Source organism: Rhinolophus hipposideros (assembly GCF_964194185.1).
Source record: "Rhinolophus hipposideros genome assembly, chromosome: 7".
NCBI classification, from domain to species: domain Eukaryota; kingdom Metazoa; phylum Chordata; class Mammalia; order Chiroptera; family Rhinolophidae; genus Rhinolophus; species Rhinolophus hipposideros.
In genome coordinates this window covers 36,937,170-36,958,530 of record NC_138053.1, presented here as the reverse complement: position 1 = coordinate 36,958,530, position 21,361 = coordinate 36,937,170, and the positions used below count along the sequence as shown (strand labels likewise).

The window sequence follows — 21,361 nt, the reverse complement described above, 5'->3', positions numbered from 1 at the left end:
GTTGAATGGGTCTGGACTAAACTGAAGGCTGGTTGTGGATTCATGATTTGCTAAGGTGGTGGGGGTGGTGAGAACTGCTTCTCCAACCAGGAGCCCTGGTGACATGTGCCCCTCCGGGCAGTGCCTTGGTGTGGTGGCACAGTAGCTAGAGAAGCAAGCTTTTACTAGAGTCAGTTTAGTTTAATGAGCTTCAGTGAGGGTATGGGCTGCGGGGCCTTTAAAATGTAAAGTAGCTCTGACTCGTGCAGAAACAGTTCATTTAGGAAAGAGAGATTCCCTAAGGAGGTAGTATGCTGGAAGACAGCAGGGGACAAGGCCATCCCTTTCTAAATGTTCCATAAGATCGGAAATGGTCCCCTCGGCTCCACAAGAGATTCCCTTTACATTCCTTCTGGGATCTAGGGACTGCTTAAGCCAGGGATGGTTTATTTATTTCCTACAGTTTCCTGTTTCTGGGCAGGACTGTTCTGTGGGTTGGCCAAGAAAGGTAATGGTGTTGTTTTCTTGGGAGGCACATGGGCAGGGTGTTGGGTGGTGGTATTACAAGACAATTGGAAAGAATAAAATGATAGATGTTGCGTTGTAAACACATGAAGCAAAATATTTCATTTCAGTGTTTCTATCTGCAGGAAATATAAACTAAATAACAAAAAATTGCCTGACTTGCAAATTGTTGGTTTCAAAGTCAACTTTTGAATTCTTTTCAATTAAAAACTAAAAGTCTCTGAATTAATGCTAGTTATCACCCCAAAATTTGGATTCCGTATTTCAGCTTAATGTGCCTAATGCAGTACCACTCTAATTAGAAAGAAAATTACTAGAAGAAACTGCAAGCTTATCTTACTTAACTTTGTTTCCCTTTTGAACCGTGCAGGTTCAACGGTGCCAGCGCACAGGGCCATCCTGGTGGCCCGATGTGAAGTGATGGCAGCCATGTTTAATGGGAATTACATGGAAGCAAAGAGTGTTCTGATTCCGGTTTATGGTGTTTCCAAAGAGACTTTCTTGTCATTCTTGGAATACTTATACACAGACTCTTGTTGCCCAGGTGAGCTGTATCAATGTGAGATAATATCTCACACGTCTTTCTTTTCTTGTCACCCATTTTGATAAATTGCTTTCTCTAAAATCTGTCCTTCGTGTATCAGAGTTGACATCATGGAATGTGCTGAGCAGACAGAGGTAGTGTTGGTACAACAATGAATTTTCAGTTAATTCAAGTGGAAGAGCAGTGATTGGATACCTCTTATGGGCCATCACATTATGACAGATGTTCACATATCGCAGCCGATATGTTCACATATCGCACCAGCATGGTGGTCACTGTGGGTACCCTGGAAATGGAGGTGTCTTGTGGTACCTGCCGGCTACTCCAGTTCTATAGATTGGAGCAGAGAGCTCCTTGGAGCACTGTTCCTTCCAGGAGAAGAAGAAGGGGTTGGACAACTGCTTTTATAGCTCTGAATTCTGACTAAGGCACTTTTAAGGACTTGAACTATTCTGGGACCTCCTTGGTCATCTCTTGGGCCCAGAGGATGTGGGTTTTTTTTTTTTAAGGCCTTCTTCTGACCTCTCCTAAAGGGAGACTCTCCCAAAGCTAACTTCTGCAAACAATTTTCCTGAGATGTGTCGAATGCCCAGTGGACTGTAGGGTTTATTTCCCTATTCACTGACCTAGGACTCTCTTTGACCAGGAACTAACCATCTGTGGCAGCTGCAGGTTGGAACAGATCTTGCAGGTTTTCACTAGCTGGAGGCACCTTGGAGAAATTAGAAAATTCTTTCAACAGGCCTTGGAGCCTTGGGGATGTAGGCACCGTACCCCCTTTTGATTATCTTCACCCTTTGGCCACCAGATGGCTCCCACCACAAACAGCTAGAATAAGGCCCTGTGGCTTCGTCCAGGCACCTGAGACTTTGATTACAGAAACTGGCCAGTCACCCTCCCAAATGAAAAAAAGAAAACACATTTCAGACCATACCTCCCTGCAGGATTGCTGCTTGGATTTTTAGATTTGGAAGATATCCTATGTTTGTTATTGAAATCTCTTAAGTTTTAAACAAGTCGGGAGCCCTCTAGTCAAAGGTTTTAGAAGCGCCAAAATAGAAATTCCCTTTTTAATTGAATTAGTTTTGGTCTTGCAACTAGTTAGAGTATTTTGGAGCCAGTTACAGATATTACTGTCAGACTGGTTTTCATTTTTGCTTAATAAACATGAAAGCATTGATTCTCATCAGAATAAGAATGTTTATTTGAGTATTTTGATACTGGCAAATCTGTATATTAAATAAAAAATTTGACCAGATTTGAAATAAGAAAATTTGGTTTCTCAGTCATCCTCTCCTAGAGTAATTGATGCTTCGATTTTTAAGTTTTATCTTGGTAATTAGAAAAAAATGCTCAGAAAAGCAATAATAACTATATGACAAAGCATGTTAAAAAATTGTAAAAGCTGTGTGGGAAAATAAATCAAAATTTTAAGCAAAAAGTTAAGCTGGATACTGGAATATTTGCATTGAGAAAAATCACAGAAAGGTAATCTACTTATTATGTTAAATATTTATCATGCACAGCGTTTTTGTTTCCTAACTACAAAAGAATATTAGGAATTTAAGGAGGGATAAAAAAGAGAATTACATGAAAAATCAGACTTATGGGAAAGTTTTTTTTTAAAAAAAACAAACCCAAACCTAGGTATTTCCAGGAATTGGGAGGAGGGGTATGTGGGAAGTTGCTGTTTAATGGACGCAGAGTTTCAGTTTGGAATGATGAAAAAGTTCTGGAGATGGATGGCCGTGATGGTTTTACAACAATGTGAATGTACTTAATGCCACTGAATTGTACACTTAAAAATGGTTGATGGTAGGATGGGGTGGGGGAGTTGGAGGAAGGTGGTCAGAAGGTACAAACGTCCAGTTACAAGATAAATAAGTACTAGGAATGTAATGTACAAATGATGACTGTAGTTAACACTGCTATTCATATATATAGGAAAGTGGTTAGGAGAGTAGATCCTACGAGTTCTCATCACAAGGATAAAAAATTTTTCTTTTTCTCATATCTGTATGAAATGATGGATGTTAACTAAATCTATTGTGGTAGTTTCACAATATATAAAAATCAAACCATCAAGCCATATACCTTAAACTTACACAGTGATGTATGTCAATTATTTAACTGGAAAAAATGGTTAATGGTGTATTTTATGTGATGTTTATTTTACCACAATTAAAACAAAACAAAACAAAGCTGAAACTAAAGCCAGAAGAAGAAAAATTGCAAGGATTTAGTTTAGTTGGCAGAAAGAATTACCTCCTAGCTCTGGAGTTGGTTATTAAAGGTAATTGTAGAATCTCCTGCTCTGGAGAATGGTGTGGGGGCGAGGGGCAACACAGAGATTCACTTCTGAGTGTGAAGGCTTCCATTCATTCTTATTTAAATCGAGTGATAGTTTAGAATGCTTATTCCTTCAAGGCGTTTTCTAGGCACTCTATTCTACATTGGAGGATACAGTGAGCAGTTGTTGTTTGCTGCTGTTGTTTTCTGTTAGGTCCTAAAGGAAATGGTTTCATTGTCCATTTTATCTCCCTTCTTGCATCAGCTGGCATTTTCCAGGCCATGTGCCTCCTGATCTGTGCTGAGATGTACCAGGTGTCCAGACTGCAGCACATATGTGAGCTGTTCATCATCACGCAGCTGCAGAGCATGCCAAGCCGGGAACTGGCATCCATGAACCTCGATATTGTTGACCTGCTCAAAAAAGCCAAGGTAATCAGCCCTGCATAGCTGCTGGTTGGATTTTTTTTTAAAAAAAATCTTATAAAACAATTATACTACTCTTTTTAAATTTCTGTTTATTAAGAATTATCTTAGTACCTGTCTTAGTTTGGAAATTTAGCTCAATGAGGCTAAAGTGCTCTCACAACAATTTCTGTGGCTAGGTAATTTTGAAGCAGGGTTTTTGAGCATTCCCTTTCTAAGGAGGCAGAATTTGCTGATACAGAATTTTTTCAACTGAATGGTGACCCTTATTCGAGTCATTTCAGTGTGGTGCTACATAATGTCATAGAGGCATTATAGGAAACAGAATTTACATTGAATTTCCCCCAAATGATCACATCTTAGGGTTCCTGAAAGGAAGAATGACAGGATTGGGGCACAGATACTGGTCAAGATGATTAGGTTAAACTGATTTATTTGTTCATTATTCATTCATTCACTTCATGCTTTGAAGTTCCAGTTGTTTGGAGGAGGAATTAGTGTATGTTCTTCATTAATCCTCGCAAACTACCTTCTGTTGGTCTGCCTCTGTGTACTGGGAATATACATATATTCAGTAAAAACATTGGAGTTGAGAATCAGTGCAGTACACTATGCTTTCTGGCCTCTTCTAAGCTCGGGGCCTTTTTGTTTTTAATAGTAATTGTATTGCTGCACATTCCAGGGAACACTCAGAGTTTACATGTTCAACTAATTGTGACTAACTGTAGTTACAAAGACCCGAGAATATGAATCTGACAAAGGACTGGGCGAGGTCTGTAAATAAACCAGATCTGCTTTCTTGAAATCTACTTCTGGGACTCTCAGATGTTGTCCCAGTCAGACATCTACAATCTCCTCATTCACGTTCTCTCTTATTCCTGGAAACAGGAAGTTTATCCTGATGGGTCCTCCAACCCTTGGTTTCTACCATTCCATCCTTTGCCCGAAGACAGTTTTAGGACTTGCAGCTGTCATGACACATAATGTGTGCTGAACTTGCAGTAAGCTAAATCTTCCTAGGTTTTTTCACAGGAATTTATTTGATCCATTATTACAGACTATCAGGACTGTGTAAACTATTATCTGGCATGCAATATAATTGGTTAATCCTATCAACTTGGACATCCAGAATTAGAAAAATGTGGTAAATTTGTCTTCGTCCAAGTTGCTGAAATAGAGCCACATAATGGGGCAAAGGACCGGCTCTGATAGCTAAAAGCTGGCCTCCAGGTTGAGATGAATTTGTTAATCACCATGTATTTTTCTGGGCATAGAAGGAGATTCATTTAAAGCATCTAGGTCATGTCTATCTCCTTAACATTTTGGAGTCATTTCTCTCATAACCTTAAGAGCATATGTATTTAATATGAGGGATAAAAACAAATTTTAAGAAATTGAGTAACCCCCATCTGTCTTTGTAATGTGTTTACATTGAGCTTGGGATAAATAGCTGCTCTCTAGATTTAATTTAAAAATTCTTTTTTATTCTTCCTAGCACTTTCACCACCTGCGTTCATTTTTGATTTATCATTTTAATACAGTTCCAACAAGTCTGTTAATACTTTAAAAAAATGGACACAAGGTTATCTTCCCCTATCTTGTAGTATCCTTTTAAGTTGTGCATGCATAAGAGAACTTCCTGTATATTTGCACTGATTTCTTTAGTGTCCCGCCCCCTCATACCCCCCCCAAACATGGTTCATTTAGCATCATTTATGATGCATTGTCAGAAATTCTTCCTGTCCTGTTCTCCCTGATTGTGTGGTTTCTGACTGTGTGATTATCCTTATTTTTTCCCCTTGAATTTTAAAAGTCTAAGATAACTTTTTAAATTTTACTGTTTGTTTTTGAAGACTTTTCCATTTGCTAAGAGTAAGCCTATATTTACCAGTTTTCCTCCATTCTATTCCTGATGGCCCCTAATTTGGCAGTTATGGGTCCCAGACAAGCGGAGAATTTTCTCCCCAAGTTCTCTTTGAACTTCCTAGCCTGAGGTTCCACTTCACCGGTCAGTTCATCTTGTGGTCAGAATCTAGTTAACCTTTTCCTCATTGTTTCTCTGACTTCTAGGAAGTAAAATTGTCTTTTAGCAGATTTACAGTTCCAGTAGCTCTCTGAATAGTTGAAATTTCCCATCGAAGGTGTCATCTTTGCCAGTTTTTTGTTGTGTATCAGGAAAGCATCATTCAGACCTTCAATATAGATGAGCAGTTTTGATATTCTCCCACTTCTGTTCTCACTCTCTCCTAACCTCTCTCAATTCTTGACCTTGATTCTACATTTAGGTTCATTTATTTCCATCAACTTGAGCTCTTAACGTGTAACAGAGGCTTCATTCTCAACCAGATCAGCTCCTTCGGACTGAGATAGAAGTTTTCTACTCCCCTTTGAACCTTACCTAGCCAAACGTGTGATTCCTGTAAAGTTGTATTTACTCTCACCTTAAAGTTTTATAAAGTTTAAAACTTTATATCAACCTTCTTCTAATCTGGGCATTAATATTTGGCTGCTTTAGGTCACCAGTTTTGTTTCTGACCTTTTCCTGGTGAGTTTCTGGGTACTTTGTCCACCATTATTATTCTTTACAGAAATGTTAAATGCTATAGCATTTGGTTTATAGTTCTTTTAGTGCCTTTTTAAAAAGTCTGCTGTTTATTTCAGTTTAAACCTATTTTCTCAGGTCAACACATGTTCTTCCCCCCAAAAGTAGTTTATAGTGAAATGCATTCCTTCTCTTGCCAAGACCCCACAATTATGATATTGTAAATCTTCGTGAAAAATAAAATTCTGCATTTGAACTATGATTTTGTAGCCAGCTATCCGTTTCTGTTATCTCCCATCTCTTTCAAAGTCACAGCCATTAGTACTTGTTCTGAACTTCTGCTGGTAGGTTATGTGCTCTGGGTTAATCATCCAATAGTGCTGAGGGCTTCTACTAAAATAGCTACATGTTCTTTCTCTGTTCCTTTGAGATCATTCACATTCATCTGCTGAAAGATAAGGTGAAAAAAGGTTGTTAAAATGTGGTCTGGGATTAGATGCACTACAAAGTTTGAACAAAAAAATTCTGATTTTGTATAATAAAAATCAGAGGGACCTATGCATTTGTATGTGAAAATCCTCCCACATTGTAACTTTTTAAAAGATCAATACTTGAGTTTCTTCCTTAAGAGTTGAGATTATAAATCTTTCTTCAATTTAGCATTACTTATTTTTTATATAATATTTTTGAGTTTCTTTTTAAAATAGCTATATTTAGCCTAAAGGTGGAAACAACCTACATGTCACTCAACAGATGAATGGATAAACAAAATGTTTATACACATACAATGGAATATTACTCCTCTGCCTTAAGAGGAATGAAATTTTAATACATGCTGCAACATGGATGAACCTTGAGGACATTATACTAAGTAAAATAAATCAGACAGAGAAAGGACAAATACTGTATAATTCAACTTGTATGAGGTACCTAGAATAGTCACATTCATAGAGATAAAATAAAATAGTGGTTACCAGAGACTTCGGGTAAGGGGGAAAAGGGAGTTATTATTTAGTGGGTAAAGAGTTTCAGTTTGCGATGATAAAAATGTTCTGAAAATAGACAGTGGTGAGGGTTATACAATAATGTGAATGTACTTAATGCCATTGAACTATATACTGAAAGATGGTTAAAATGGAAAATTTTATGTTATGTATATTTTAGTACAGTAATAATAAAAAGAACTATACTCATGTCCCATTGTTGCCTGCCAGTAAGTTACTGTAATCTGAATTGAGTGGTTAGATAGAATGTCATTGGATCGGCACCAAGGTAGTGATATCAGGGCCAAGTTGCTCTGAGTTTCTCCTCCATTTTAGCTATTACAACTCAGAATGACAAGTGTGCTTCTAGAAATCCTGCTGAGTGAAAGAGTACCTCTGAGGTAAAAGCAACTATTCAGACATAACCTCAGAGAAATATGTACACATACCTTTAGGTTGATGATATTTCCTCCTCAAAATATTGTTTGGTTTGCTCCTCAGGTGGATTTGTTTTGAGATGGTCAAATGTGTGTATATACCTTTGCTAACCATAATCTTATCTCTGCCAAACAGATATAAGTGGGTAGTGAAGGCCATGATCTTAGAGTAGAAGCTTAAACTCAATTCCCAAGAACCTTAGAGTCTTTGTTAACCAGAGATGCAACAGACATCTGCTTAAAGACATTCAGCCACTCCAGCAGCGGTAGCTTGTTATTTATTTGATTCGGTGTCTTCATTGATGGAATTTTATTATTATTTGTTATTAATGCTCCCTTTTCCTTTCTGCTGTCAGAGTAGGCTGAAGGCAACATCATGTACAGACACATTAAATTAAACACGGATTTGGGCTCTCCATGAGTCCTCACAGACCATTCTCTCTGATCTAATCATCATATAGATGGGCATGATGTACAATATTGTTTCAACTTTCCATTTTTCTTGCAGTTTCACCACTCTGATTGCCTTTCAACCTGGCTACTTCATTTCATTGCCACTAACTACCTCATCTTCAGTCAAAAGCCTGAATTTCAGGATCTTTCAGGTAGATTGCCAATTACTACGTTGAAAGAAAATTATGTTTTTTACTTATAGATTTCAGACATAATTTGTAGGAATAGTAATTTTTAAAACTGAAAAAGTCAATGTAATTCATTCCTTTTCGGTATGCAGGGTGGTAATTGAGGACACTGACTTATGTGTTACATAAGTAGCTTGACCTGTGTTGCACAAGAAGTTATCTAATGATTGTTTTATAGCTCACATCCATTTTTAAATGCATTTTTTTCCCCTGAAGTATAGTGATAAGGTGGCCTCAAGTGGCATTTGGTTTTGATAAACAAGATATAGGTTTTAACCACCCAAGTCAAGAAGCAACATTTAAACAGCACAGATTTAAAAAACTTTTTTGTAAAGGAATTTTAACTATTGTGTGCTATTAATAATATATTGTTCTAGTGTACTGATATCTTATCTGTTAAGTATATCAATATGAGTTCACTGTATTACTTAGAAATCAGAATTTTTTATTGATCAAAGTGTTGCAAAACTTACTGAGCAGAGCGTATACATAATGTGATTTTTAAGGTACATTATAAAGATTAAAACCAATCAAATGTTACACTAACAGGAGAGAAAATGAAAATAGACTAGTCATTAGAATAGACAATCAGTTTAGATAAATGGTTTGCTCATATTATTACCTAGAATAGATTCAAGGAATAATCAAGTTAAAAGGAGAAGGAAATTAAGGATCACCTAGTCAAGTAGTTTCAAGCTAAACAGAAAACGCTCCTTAAAGATGCCTGAAATTCTTCTGAGGTGAGGGCAGAGAGCAGAGTCTGGATGAGGGAAGAAGAGAAGGGAAGAGAAGGCTAAAATTTGTAGTTCTTGGACTCCTCCATCCCACCTTCAGCCAAAGGAGTTGCACTTTTATCTGTTTCATATCTTAAGAGTTCTACATAAAATTTTACTTGTAAAAAGAGGATCTGCTGCTAAAAGATATAAAACGCTCCAGTTTCATTCATCTACTTGTTGTACAGTTAAGGAAACCAAGAAATGCAGTCAGTTTTTGGCAGATGTGTTGACAGACGTGTTCAGCCAGTAAACAAACATTATATGTCTATTGGGAGCCTCCTTACACAAAATTCAACTATTAGTGCCATAGGGTAACATAATAAATCAAAGCAGAGCAATAAATATTTACTAACCATCTACTTTGTGTAAGAAAAAAACAGACTCCATAAAAGATAAATTATGCTCGCTTGCTGTTAGTTAGACAGTTATTCTTTAAGAAGTCAATTAGAAATGAAATGAATGAACATTTTGATTTTAGAAGCACTTTGTACCACCTTAGATCACCTTCATTTGTAAAAGAAGGGTAAGATTATTTTCCACTTACCATCTTGTATATGATATATGATACCCATGGAGAGTACTATTACAACCTTGGGAGAAAGATGCTCTATAAATCCTTTGAATTATTACGTTTTATTTTATTACTGATACAATTACCTATAAAGTATGTTATGACCACCTGGCACAGTGAAAAGCAGGACTCTAGGGTGTATTTTGAGAAGGCAGGGTAAGAAGATGAGTCTGTGTTAGTGATTGTCTTATGTTCCTTTGATGGGAATTCAAAGGGTATCACGAGTGCTCTGAATCAGCGGTACCTGTCTATGTCCAGGATCTGCTGTGACGCATCCTCTTGGGCAGAGAAAAAAAACACCCTAGTGGATAAGGGAGAATTTGAGAGTCTAACTAGGTGGTCACATACTGGTAGTCTGTGGGTTGAATGTAGCCTGCCGAGGCATTTTATTTGGGCCACATGGTTTTTGTTTGTTTGTTTTATTTAGTGTCAACATTTAAAAATTGTGATATCACATTTTAAAAATCTAAATTTTTGGCTTCTTTTGAGAAGTTGGAAGATCTAGCTACTCTGGGCCAATCTTCCCACCCGACAACAACTTGGAACTGAGTAGTAGCTGCGTATTTAAATGAGCATGTCCTCCAAAGTGTCACAGTCACCGCTCCTCTCCAGTGCCCTATACTTGGCCTACTTCACATGGTCATTTGAAGTTGAAAAGGGTTCTTGTCATAATCTCTTTACAGCTTTCTTACAGAATTTCTCATTCTACGTTTTAAAAATTATCAAATTACTGGAATTCTGGAAGTTGTTTTAGCTGAGAATTTTTCCTCTTCAGCAGTGTTTAGAAATTGCAAGGGGAGACTGGAAAAGATCTCTTGTCAATGCTGGCGCTGATACATCAGAACTCAGTTAAATAACTCGTTAATTATTAGATGTATTTTATATGCTGGGCTCTTATGAAAACAAACAGCAATGCAGGATTGTAAGTTACCCTTGGCATTTATGCATTCATTATTCTCACAGTTAGTTTAATTTAGCTCAATATTGTGTTATGTAGTTTATATTACGGATTTTTTAATTTTTGTCTTATTGCTTTTATTTTGTTTTGTTTGCTGGCCAGAGCTCATTTGTGATAACATTTTTCTGTTATTTTATCTTAACTGAGGGAGTAGTCTTATGTCACCTTTGCTTCCTAATGAAACCTAGAACTAATTTCCCTGAGCAGCTAGGATCCAGGTCCCACAGCCTGGATCAAGACCTTGTTAATCCAAATTATAATAGCTAAGGTCAAACAGTAGATGGAGACATGGAAACTGACTTAGCGAAAGGAAATCTGAGTGCCTGCCGAAGGGAATACTAATGAGAAACAAGCTGATTCACCCAGCAGAATACCAAAGACGTTATAAATTCTGGGGACCGGGTATTTCAGAAAGTAGGATGAGGCTTGGGGCTGAAAGCAGTACAATTGCTTGAATGTTGCCTAAGAAGCTTTTGCCACACACCATACCACACAGGCAGGCAACTGTGTCTCCTGCATCATCACAGGAGATGGAAGGTTTATTTTGGGAGAAATTAAACCAAAAAAGTTATAAAATCGTGAACTTGGGGTATAGCTGAGATCAGGCAAGGAACCGGACTGAACACATGGGGATTATATGCAGTGTGCATATATGATAAACCTCCTTCCTATGCCCAGGTTCTAGAACTCGGGCAGCCAGGTTATTTGCTACCTTGACTCCCATAGTCTGGGCGTGAAATGGAAGCATCCTTCTCTGGCCTCAGAGAAAAAAAATGTACAGGTGCAATCATTGGGGAATTCTTTCAGGGAACCCAACATTAATCTGCTTAGTTGTGCTGCGGTGCATTCCACCACTTAGTAAGTCCTACTCATGCCCCAAAGATGTCAAGACAGCTTTCCAGTATCTCACCCTTCAATATAAAGAGATAACTGAGGGTGGACAGATATTCGAGGCAGTGTCCAACATGCAAGATAGATACGCAAACCAAAACAAATGAATGAAAACAAAAGAGAAGTGAAGAGGGAAACCTACAGGCTTTTTGCCTGGTCCTTTCTCTCCCGGGAGCCTTTCTCCAGTGTGCCTCCTTTACTGTTCACACAGAATACTTCACTTCTGACACTTCTGGTCACCAAATGTGTGTGGGCTTTCCCCCTTACTGAGCAGTTCTCCACACCTCCACCCAATAGGGTATCTTACAACTTAGCTCAATTCTGACACTGCCAGGAGAGTGTGATCGTGCAGGTGAAGGGCTGGGTCCCACAGTCTGCCCCCGACACCACTTCAGACGCCACTCGCAAGCTCAGGGCTTCCGACTGGCTGGTTGTAGATCACAGCTTCCAGTGACCCCCGCCTCGGGGTCAGTTAATTTGCTAGATGGGCTCACGGGACTCAAGGAAACATTTATGTTTACTAGTTTATTAAAGGATACAGATGAACAGCCAGATGAAGAGATACATAGGGTGCGGTCTGGAAGGGTCTGGAGTGAAGCCACTTCTGCCCCGGTGGAGTTGGGGTTGTGCCACCCTCCCTGCACTGAGATGTGTTCATCTACCTGAAAGCTCTCTGAACCCCATACTTTGGGATTTTATGGAGGCTTCATTACTAAGGCATGGTGGATCATTAACTCCATTTTTGGCCCTTTTCCTTTCTTAAGAAAATGGGGGTTCAAGGGTGGGGGGGCTGAAAGGTCTCAGCTTCTAATAATGGCTTTCTGGTGACCAGCCCTCATCCAAGAGCCCACTCAGAGTCACCTCGTTAGAACAAAACACACTACTATCACCCAGGAAATTCTAAAGGTTTCAGGAGCCCTGTGTCTGGAACTGGGGTCACAGACCACATATTAGAACACAGGGTGCTCCTAGTGCTCTTATTACTGAGGTAATTACAAGCGTTTCAGGAGTTCTGTTCCAGAGACCCCAGTTCTGGAGGGGCAGAGACCGATAGTATATTTTCTATTATCTCACAAGAAGGAACTTAGAGGAATGAAGAGACACAGGAGTAGAAGAAAACCTAAAATAAGCTCTAATACCCTCAAAGAATAAGAGATATACATCCGTAAGAAAGTTGGGATCGAATGTTATTAAAAAGAAACAATATTTGCAAAGACAGAAAGTAGAATGGTGATTTCCAGGGGCTCGGAGGAGGGGGTAACAGGGAGTTGTTTAATGGGTATAGAGTTTCAGTTTTGCAAGATAAAAGCGTTCTGGAGTTTGGTTGCACAACAGTGTGAATGAGCTTAACACTACTTAGCATGTACTGTACACTTAAAATAGTTAAAATAATTTATTTTATTTGTCTTTTACCACAATTTACAAAAAAAAGAACAAGAGAAGAACAAGAAGTCAGTCTTAGAAATTAGAAACATGATAGCACAAAACACCAAGTAAATAAAATAGTTGAAATATAAAGGTAAGGAAACCTTCCAGAAAATAGGACAAAAAGATAAAGAGACAACTATGAGAGAAAGTGTTTTTAAACCATTGGAAACTCAATCCAGACAGTGAAGTACCTGAATAATGAAGTTAATACAGAAAAAAACAGTGGGGAGGAAATTATCAAGAAATAATACAGGAAGTTATTCCAGTAATAAAGGATCTGAGTCAACAGATTGAAAGGATCTGCTAAGTGCTCAGCAGTGATGAACAAGGTACATTATTGCGACATGTAAGAAGGCCAACTGTAAAAAGAAAAATCAAAAAGTTTACAGGTTTAAAGAAGAAAAGATTTACCAAGGGCTATGAATTTGAGTGGTAATGGAGTCCCTGACAGTCTTGAGAACTAGAAGGCAGTGGAGTACTACTGCCCAACATTCGGAAGGAAGTTTTCAACCCAGAGTTCTATACCAAACCAAACCATGAATTGTGTGCAAGGATAGATTAAAGACTTCTCATCACAAGCAAGGTCTCAAAAATACTCCTTATGCACCCCCCTTTTTCAGGAAGTTAAATAAAGTTTCTGCTTCACCAAAACGAGAGAATAAACAAAGCGAAGGACCTAGAGTCCAGGAATGGAGGGATCCCACACAAAAGCATGAAGCAGGCCTAGAAAGCAAAAGGGGACACGGCTCTGAAGAAAAGGGTCTCCAGGGCAACAACAATGACACCACTACAGGAAGAGATAGATTATCTGGTAATTGGCTTGGAGCAAGATAGACCTGAGAGGACTTTAAAGAGTTAGGAAGGTTGAATTAGTTACAAAGAAAAAAAGCAATTATATGAAAGAAAAACAAAAAGAGTTTGTTATCATCTCCAGGAAAAACAAGTCTTATTTGGAAAAAAAAAAAAAAGAACATAATCAAATACCAGTTGATGAAGCAATGAACGAGATGTATCCTGATGAACGATTTAACCAAAATTGTATTCAATGATTTTGGAAGGCTTGAGGGAAGCATAGGGAGTATATAATAGCAGAGCTTGGATCTCATCCATTGAATAAGAAACCAACAATTAATACCTAAACTTGATCCCAAATAAAATATATTCAATTAACATTCTTTTTCTAAAAATTTTAGTGGAAGAACGCAGCTTTGTTGAAAAGCACAGATGGCCATCGAATATGTACTTGAAGCAGCTTGCGGAATACAGGAAGTATATTCACTCCCGGAAATGCCGTTGCTTAGTAATGTAACCTGGCGCTTTTATATACATATACTTTTTAAATTATTATTATGAAGAATGGGATACCTCTGGTTTCCAGTAAAATTCTTGTGACTGCAATTGTGGACGTTAAAAATAATAATAATAACAACACCATACAGCTTAATGTGTTTATTGGCTCCCTTTGAAAAAACTGTTGTGATCTTAAAAGGGAGCAAAATATACCATAGAATAAATCTAAAGCTTCACCCTAGTGTGTAAAGCTGTTGTACAGCTACTTTTACCCTTTAAGATGCCCTGTTGCTTTAGTGATATTAATAACCTTCCCAGTTAAGAAATGTTTAAATTTTTTTTAAAAAACATAATAGGATTAATACAGAAATTTTATCATGTCTGATTAATTGCTATGTTAAAATAAGGGGTATGAAAAGGCCCAGTGTCAATATTTCTATAATGAAAAATCTAGGGGAAGACTGATCAATCTGAGACTTTAGGAATATAAATTTGCCTGGGATTTTGAATTTGAAATGTCACTTGGACAAATACTTGTCCAAGTATTTGAACCATCATGAAAAGGAATTCTGTTGTTTTATCTGAATAACCCAATTGAGACACCTTGTCTCTTCCCTGGGACTCCAGGAGGCAGGAAACCTAAATGGGATGACTTTATGATCAGGTAACCCATGTAGTTGTACTGTGTAGTTGTACCCACGCTTTGAAGGGCCCCTGCTTTGTTCAATGCTCTGCTGTCGCAATCTTGAAATTGATACTAATGTTTGAAGAAGGGCACCCTGCATTTCCACTTTGTCTGGGTCCCTTAAATCATGTCTGTCTCCTAGCAGGATATGTACTATGTTTTGTTGTTCAAAAATCATTCTCCCTGAAAACAGAAAAGAGGCGCTGACATCAAGGAAAGAGAAGGGGGCTTTCTGGAGGGGAGGGAGAATATGGGGATCCTAGGATCTTTGGAGAAGTGTCTACCACCCAGGGCCTCTGCTGCCACCTCAACTGGCAAGTGGGACATGCCTTGTGTTGTCTTAGCTTTAAAGTAGTTTTGGCTCTATCACAGGTGAACAAATATTTTATTGATCATTCTGTAAGACCAGGATGTTGGTAAAAAGGAACTGACTGGCATGACTTTAATACGAATTTATAAAGATGCTCATAGGAAAAGATGCTTTCTAGAGAATTCTTTGTTGAAGGCTCAAGACGTTTTTGTTTTAGTGTATGAATTCTTTCTGAGGACCAGAAGGTTATTTGATGAGGAGTAGCGTGAATCTTGTCCTTCAAGATTGTGTAGCAGGTTAAAAGAAAGGAGGTAAAATGAAAGACTTTGTTACATGTAGAGAAAATGGTACTAGGATAGAGGACAGAATTATAGTTTCTCTTGTATTACATGTCAACAGAAATAGTTACAGCAGAGGTTCACAAGCTGAGAGATGGAAAACTAGATTACTGTTTTATGGTTGGCATCATTTTCATCTGTAATGCAGTATTGGATATATTTTTCTTTGAATTTCCACTTATTTTAGAATACACATAGTTTTCCAACTGTTCAAAGGTTTGATTAAACCGTTTTATACTATGGCGTTAGAATCTCATACAGTTAGTCCTTAGATATATACCAACACTGTCTGAGTAAAACAGTAAAAATTCCCTGCGTATGTCTTCCAAGACCTGATTTTAATTGAATTGTGTTGGTGAAGATTACTGGAATGCATTTTGTTTTTTTGTATTTTAATCGCTTGACTTAATCAACTATTGGCAAATCCCATTTGACAAGGATAAGCATTGTAAAGAATAGATACTGTAGTATATTTCTAGAAATTCACTCACATTTAAGAACTTTTAAAATACAATGATAGCATTTTATTCTTCATAAAGCATATTCTTATCCCTATGTGAATTATAGCACTTAAAATTCTGAATTAGTAACTTTTAATCTAGGGAATTGAAAAATAGAGGTTCTAAAGCAAAATATTTTCTTGAAAATACTATTTAACCTTTAAATAGACCATAGATAATTTTTGGGTTGCTTCGAGTTATGTTTGGAAGTTGGTGGTCTGTTGGTGTTGAGTATGTAGTTTTTATTATGAAAGTTCTTTGCCACCTGTATGACTCAAACACGCAGAGGTCACGGCTCTCCAGAGCTATAATAAAATTAAATATTAAACCTAGATTAAAACCTTTGAATTAACTCAATTTAAAATAACAAATTAAAAAATACTTTGAAGCTATCTTGTAGAAATAAATACTCTTGAGTTTTGTTTTTTAATTGAAAGATTATTTCTAGATGAATGTATGCTCTGTACTGGTCTCTGCTTCAATATATTTACCAATCATTTTAATTAGAGAAGATACGGTATTGTAGAATTAAGGCCTTTTCTTTCTAGGCCAGGTTTTCACCTTATGTAACCCTTTGTAAAATACTTCTGACTGTGTTCATATTGTAGACGAGCAGGCTTGTGATACAGAAGTTTCAGTAACATAACTGAAATTCATCCTGTCCAAGCCAGCATGCGGTCTTCGTTTAGGCAGTAGCAAAAAACTGAAGAATTGGATAAAGTTGACTTCTGAGACAGCTAAACTTTTCAATTATAATTTTAAAAATTACACTACACTGACACAGTTAGAAACGTCAAGAGTATTTTATTTTAAGCGTCTGTTTAATTCAATCTTTCATAATTTTGCAAAGAAGGGTATGTATGTATTTTAATATAGCCTGACCTGAATTTATATGTTTTTAGCTTTAGTATTTAACATTTTGTAACAAATAAACCTTTTTTTAAAAAACAAGTTTAACACAAGTGTTCTGTAGTTATTTTATCTTGTGTATTAAAATGCTGGAATGAATTTGGGAATACTGCTTTGTATTATTCAAGCATAATTATATTTCACAGATAGTTTCCATTATGTGTAAAATGTTTAGAATACTATTGGTAGTCTAGATGATTCATATGTGTGTGATGAGATAAAGAAATTTACAGTACAGCTTGTATAGAAAATTATATTTGAGCTGCTACCAGAATCTCTCTGAACAAAATAACTGCCTTTATTTAGAAAAATGCTTTGAAAACTATTGAGCAAAGAAGTGAGCCCCCTGTAGGTCTGAGTGGTGGCTGGGCCAAGACTTTTGAGAAGTAGAGAAGTTGGTTTAGTTAAGAAGTTGGAACTTTCCAGAGCCGATAGGAGAAGGAGAAAGACAAGCCATAACATGAGGATGGAGTGTGCACTATATAAGATGTGATAAAAAACTACGGTGAATGTTTAAAAAAATTTATTACAGTAAAAGACACATTGCCATTAATCCCCATCAAAATACTGCCCCTCGCTTCAAACTCACTTATCCTATCGTTCTTGCCACTTTCTGAAGCAGTTCTTGAAGCCCTCTTTTGTGAGTGTCTTTGGTTGCATTGTCGTGGCTGCCTTGATGTCCTGAACCATTTTGACTTTGGGGAAGAGCCAGAAGTCACATGGTGCCAGATCCGGTGAATAAGATGGATGAGGACACCACGTAATGTTTTTATTTGACAAAAACTGCCGCACCAGAAGCAATGTGTGACATGGAGCCTTTCCATTGTGATCACAAAATACGGTGAATGCTGCTGCTGAGTACGATGCAATAGAAAGGCGAGGATCTTCAATACGGGAAGCGGTGTGTGGAACCTTAGTAAGAGTGTGACAAGTTTCAGCTTGTTTGGTGCCATCAGTCAGGTGTGAGCTATGGCTGACAGGGTGTGTTTTAAAGTGTGCTGTAAATCATCTTCCATTATGATAACACTCCATGTCACACATCGCTTCTGGTACAGCAATTTCTGTCAAATAAAAACAGTACGATGTGTCCTCATCCACCTTATTCACTGGGTCTGGCACCGTGCGACTTCTGGCTCTTCCCCAAAGTCAAAATGACCATGAAAGGTAAATGTTTTGAATGGATTCAGGGCATCAAGGCAGCCACGACAGCACAACTAAAGACACTCACGAAACAGGACTTCCAGAACCGCTTCAGAAAGTGGCAAGAATGATAAGTGTGTTTGGAGGATTATTGGTAATGTGTCTTTTACTGTAATAAATTTTTTTTATTTAAACATTCACCGTATTGTTTGATCACACCCTGTATAATACAATCCTTCCCCCAGAAGGTTCCCAAATTGTCAGTAAAGGCTACTAACCCCGTGAAAGCCCCCACAGTTCCATGGGAATTGTGTTTCTGATACAAATCTGATCTGGGAACACACCTTTCTGGGAGACCCATATTACCTATAGAAGAACCTCTACAGTCCTCACCGCCTTTCATTAACATATTCTGTCTTTTGTACCTTGACACACAATACTGTCTACCCAGATTGCCTATGTACTTGCACACCTCATACTCCTCCTATGGCTTGGCTTGGGTTCCCATTCCCTATCTACTTTGCAAACTCCTGCATATCCTGTAAAGCCAAACTTAAACCATGTGTCTCTTTTGCACTCCATGACTCTCCCGGGAAGAATTCATTGCTTCTGCATGTGTCTTTCTTAGCTTTTTATTCTATACCTTTGTTATGGCATTTACTGCATTTTAAGTATTTATGTGTTGGTGGTTTCTACTTAGCTATAACTTGAGGGCAGGGGCCATGTCTTGATTTATCTTTGTGACCCCATCCCCAACTTTCCACCGAGCACAAGGACGGACATAGACTGTGTGTATAAAATAAATGGCACTGAAAAGGCCAGATTGCCTCAGCTGGAACAATGATCAAAACTTTCAAATGTAAATAAGTGTGCTCACACGTGACGCTCAGTTTGCCCTGTGTCAGGAGTTGTCTCAGTCAATTGGCATGTGGGACCTGATGACTAGGGTGGCTGTCTGGGAAGTTGATGAACATAGGGGTGGAAAAGTGATAAGTGGTAGACCATTGAGGGGATGCAGAACATGTGCAAAATGATCCTTGGGGACATCTCTGCCTGGGAGTGTGTTGGAGGTTGGGCAGCAAGATGAGTTGGGGGGGCACAGAAGAGTTCTTATTGGACGTAACAAAGGCAACTGGCTACCGGTGTTAAGAATAGTGTTTGTATGCTAATGATCTTTTAACTTCATGCAAATGATTTTCCTGGCATGTAGCTGGCTATGTTCTCAAAGTCTTAGTTGTTCTAATCTACTGTTATCGACTAACGTTCAGCAATGAGCTAATGATCAGCATTAGTATGAGTGTCTGACATTCTCTTACATGTTCAGAGCAAAGAGCTTTCTTATTTACTCCCATTAAAGAAAATAGCGTGCAATTTGGTGGACACGATATATTATTTTTAAAAATTAAGTGGGAAGGAGGTGGGATCTCAGCCCCTCACCTTTGTTGGAAACTTGGACTGGAAGGATCCTCAGGAGAACTCTTTTACTCAAAAACAAACTAACCAAAACCTTAAATTGACCTTAAAGGCTGAGCTTAGTTGCTCATCTATGACTTAGTGCCTATCTTGTTTACAATGACAACATGTTGCTATCTCTCAGAATATACTTCCTTCCCCCCTGAAAATTGTCTACCTTTTTGTTTTCTGAGTTTTAAAAAATGATTCAGGTTCCCTGTAAGAATTGGAAGCAATATTGGAGCACAATCATAAATAAATAATGTTTTTAAGCCAAAGGGCCTGTAGGACAAAGTTTGGTGAAACCAGTTTTGTGAAACCCTAGGAATGCTTATCACAGGTAACAGGAGTTACTGAGTAGCCACTGTCCCCCTCACATAGGCCTGCTTCAAAATTCTGAGTGCTTTTCTCTTCTTCCACCTGATTGGAAGTAGCTTGCTTCTGTCTTCACTTTTAGTAAGTTTAAGGCTGTAGAAATATGATCACAATTCCCTCAGTTTCAGTTTTTATAAAATTTATGTATACCATAAATTTGATTTTCCTGGTAATTTCTTACCTAATTCTCTCCCCATGGTCACCTAGGTGACTGAACATCATTGTTCTTGGGTCTTATGTCCCTGGGTTGGAAGAAAAGTAAGGGTGGTTTTCTAAATTTACGGTGACTTCCTCTGAGGAATAAATTGCCTCAGAGTCAATTAGGACATACATAAATTCCTGAGAACCCCTGGTAATGGTTAGGAAGGCAGATTACAATGCTGCAATGCCCCCCAGAGGTTCCTATGCTTTCCTTGACTAGATTCAAAGCAAAAGTTAAGATACTTCCTTGACAAGAATTCAAATGGAAAAAAATGCTCATTTATATAAAGTAAATAGTCAAGAATTGCCTGGAGTGTTTTCTTAAGCTACACACCACCACCACCACCACCACCACCACCACCACAACCACTATCAACAAAGCTTTCTATTTTATAACCCTCACTAATTTTAATGAACATGGTAAGAAAGGCTGATCTTGTATGGGGCCTTAGTATTAGTAGGCAACAGGGGTTCCTAAGCGGCTATAGGGCACCAATCTGGACATACTGATTGCTTGTATCTTCTTTTTTATATGTCTTTTAGCACCATTTCCAAAACATAATAGTTGCTTAAGAAACTATTATGTCTGTTGTATGTAACAGGACGCAGGTGATGGGGTACCCATCAGAGTTCCTGGTTGACTGCTATGTCCCAGGTGCCCATTTCTGCTTAGGAACCAGGGAACGTGAGATGGTTTGGCCCTGTGGAGGGGCACAGAGAACACTCACAACAGAGGCCTCACCCTCAGGCGACTTCAAGGGCAGGCCCTTCAGGGAGGGGCAACTGTGGAAGGACAGGAGAGCCAGGTTCTTCGACACCCAGGAACAAGTTCGAGAAACTTAGGGACCGGTGTCCTGCAGGCAGAGTTGTAATTGAGTGAACTTTCTGTTATTACTGTTTGTATCAACTTCATAGACTGATTGGGGCTGAGGAAATTGAAACGTTACTTACTATTTCAATGTTACCATTTATTACACTTACTAAGTGCCAGGCATTTTGCATGTGTTCTTGCCTTTAGAAGAGACAATGAATGTAGCACAGGAAAGGAGTCTCCTGGGGTCATTAAACATGGGATGAGGAAGCCAGACTGCCCAGGTGAATTGATTCAGATCCCAGCTCTGCCTCTTACTACATACATGACCTCAGACGGGTAAAATGGCCTCTCTCTGGC

General features: G+C 38.2%; 1 protein-coding gene across 3 annotated transcripts in view; it reads left to right on the top strand.

The window, feature by feature from the left end:
- The window catches only part of RHOBTB3 (Rho related BTB domain containing 3), a 78,575-nt gene that overhangs the window by 34,633 nt on the left and 22,581 nt on the right, over positions 1 to 21,361 (top strand). Inside the window, exons 9-12 of one of the 3 annotated variants that reach the window (XM_081053082.1) lie at positions 875 to 1,048; positions 3,603 to 3,769; positions 8,234 to 8,330; positions 14,184 to 17,119. In XM_081053082.1, coding sequence (XP_080909208.1) covers positions 875 to 1,048; positions 3,603 to 3,769; positions 8,234 to 8,330; positions 14,184 to 14,299 — 554 coding nt within the window. In that variant the 3' untranslated portion in view covers positions 14,300 to 17,119. Of the gene's footprint in view, positions 1 to 874; positions 1,049 to 3,602; positions 3,770 to 6,048; positions 6,567 to 8,233; positions 8,331 to 14,183; positions 17,120 to 21,361 lie in introns of those variants that run through there. The other 2 variants (XM_081053083.1, XM_081053084.1) reach the window with 2 other exon arrangements.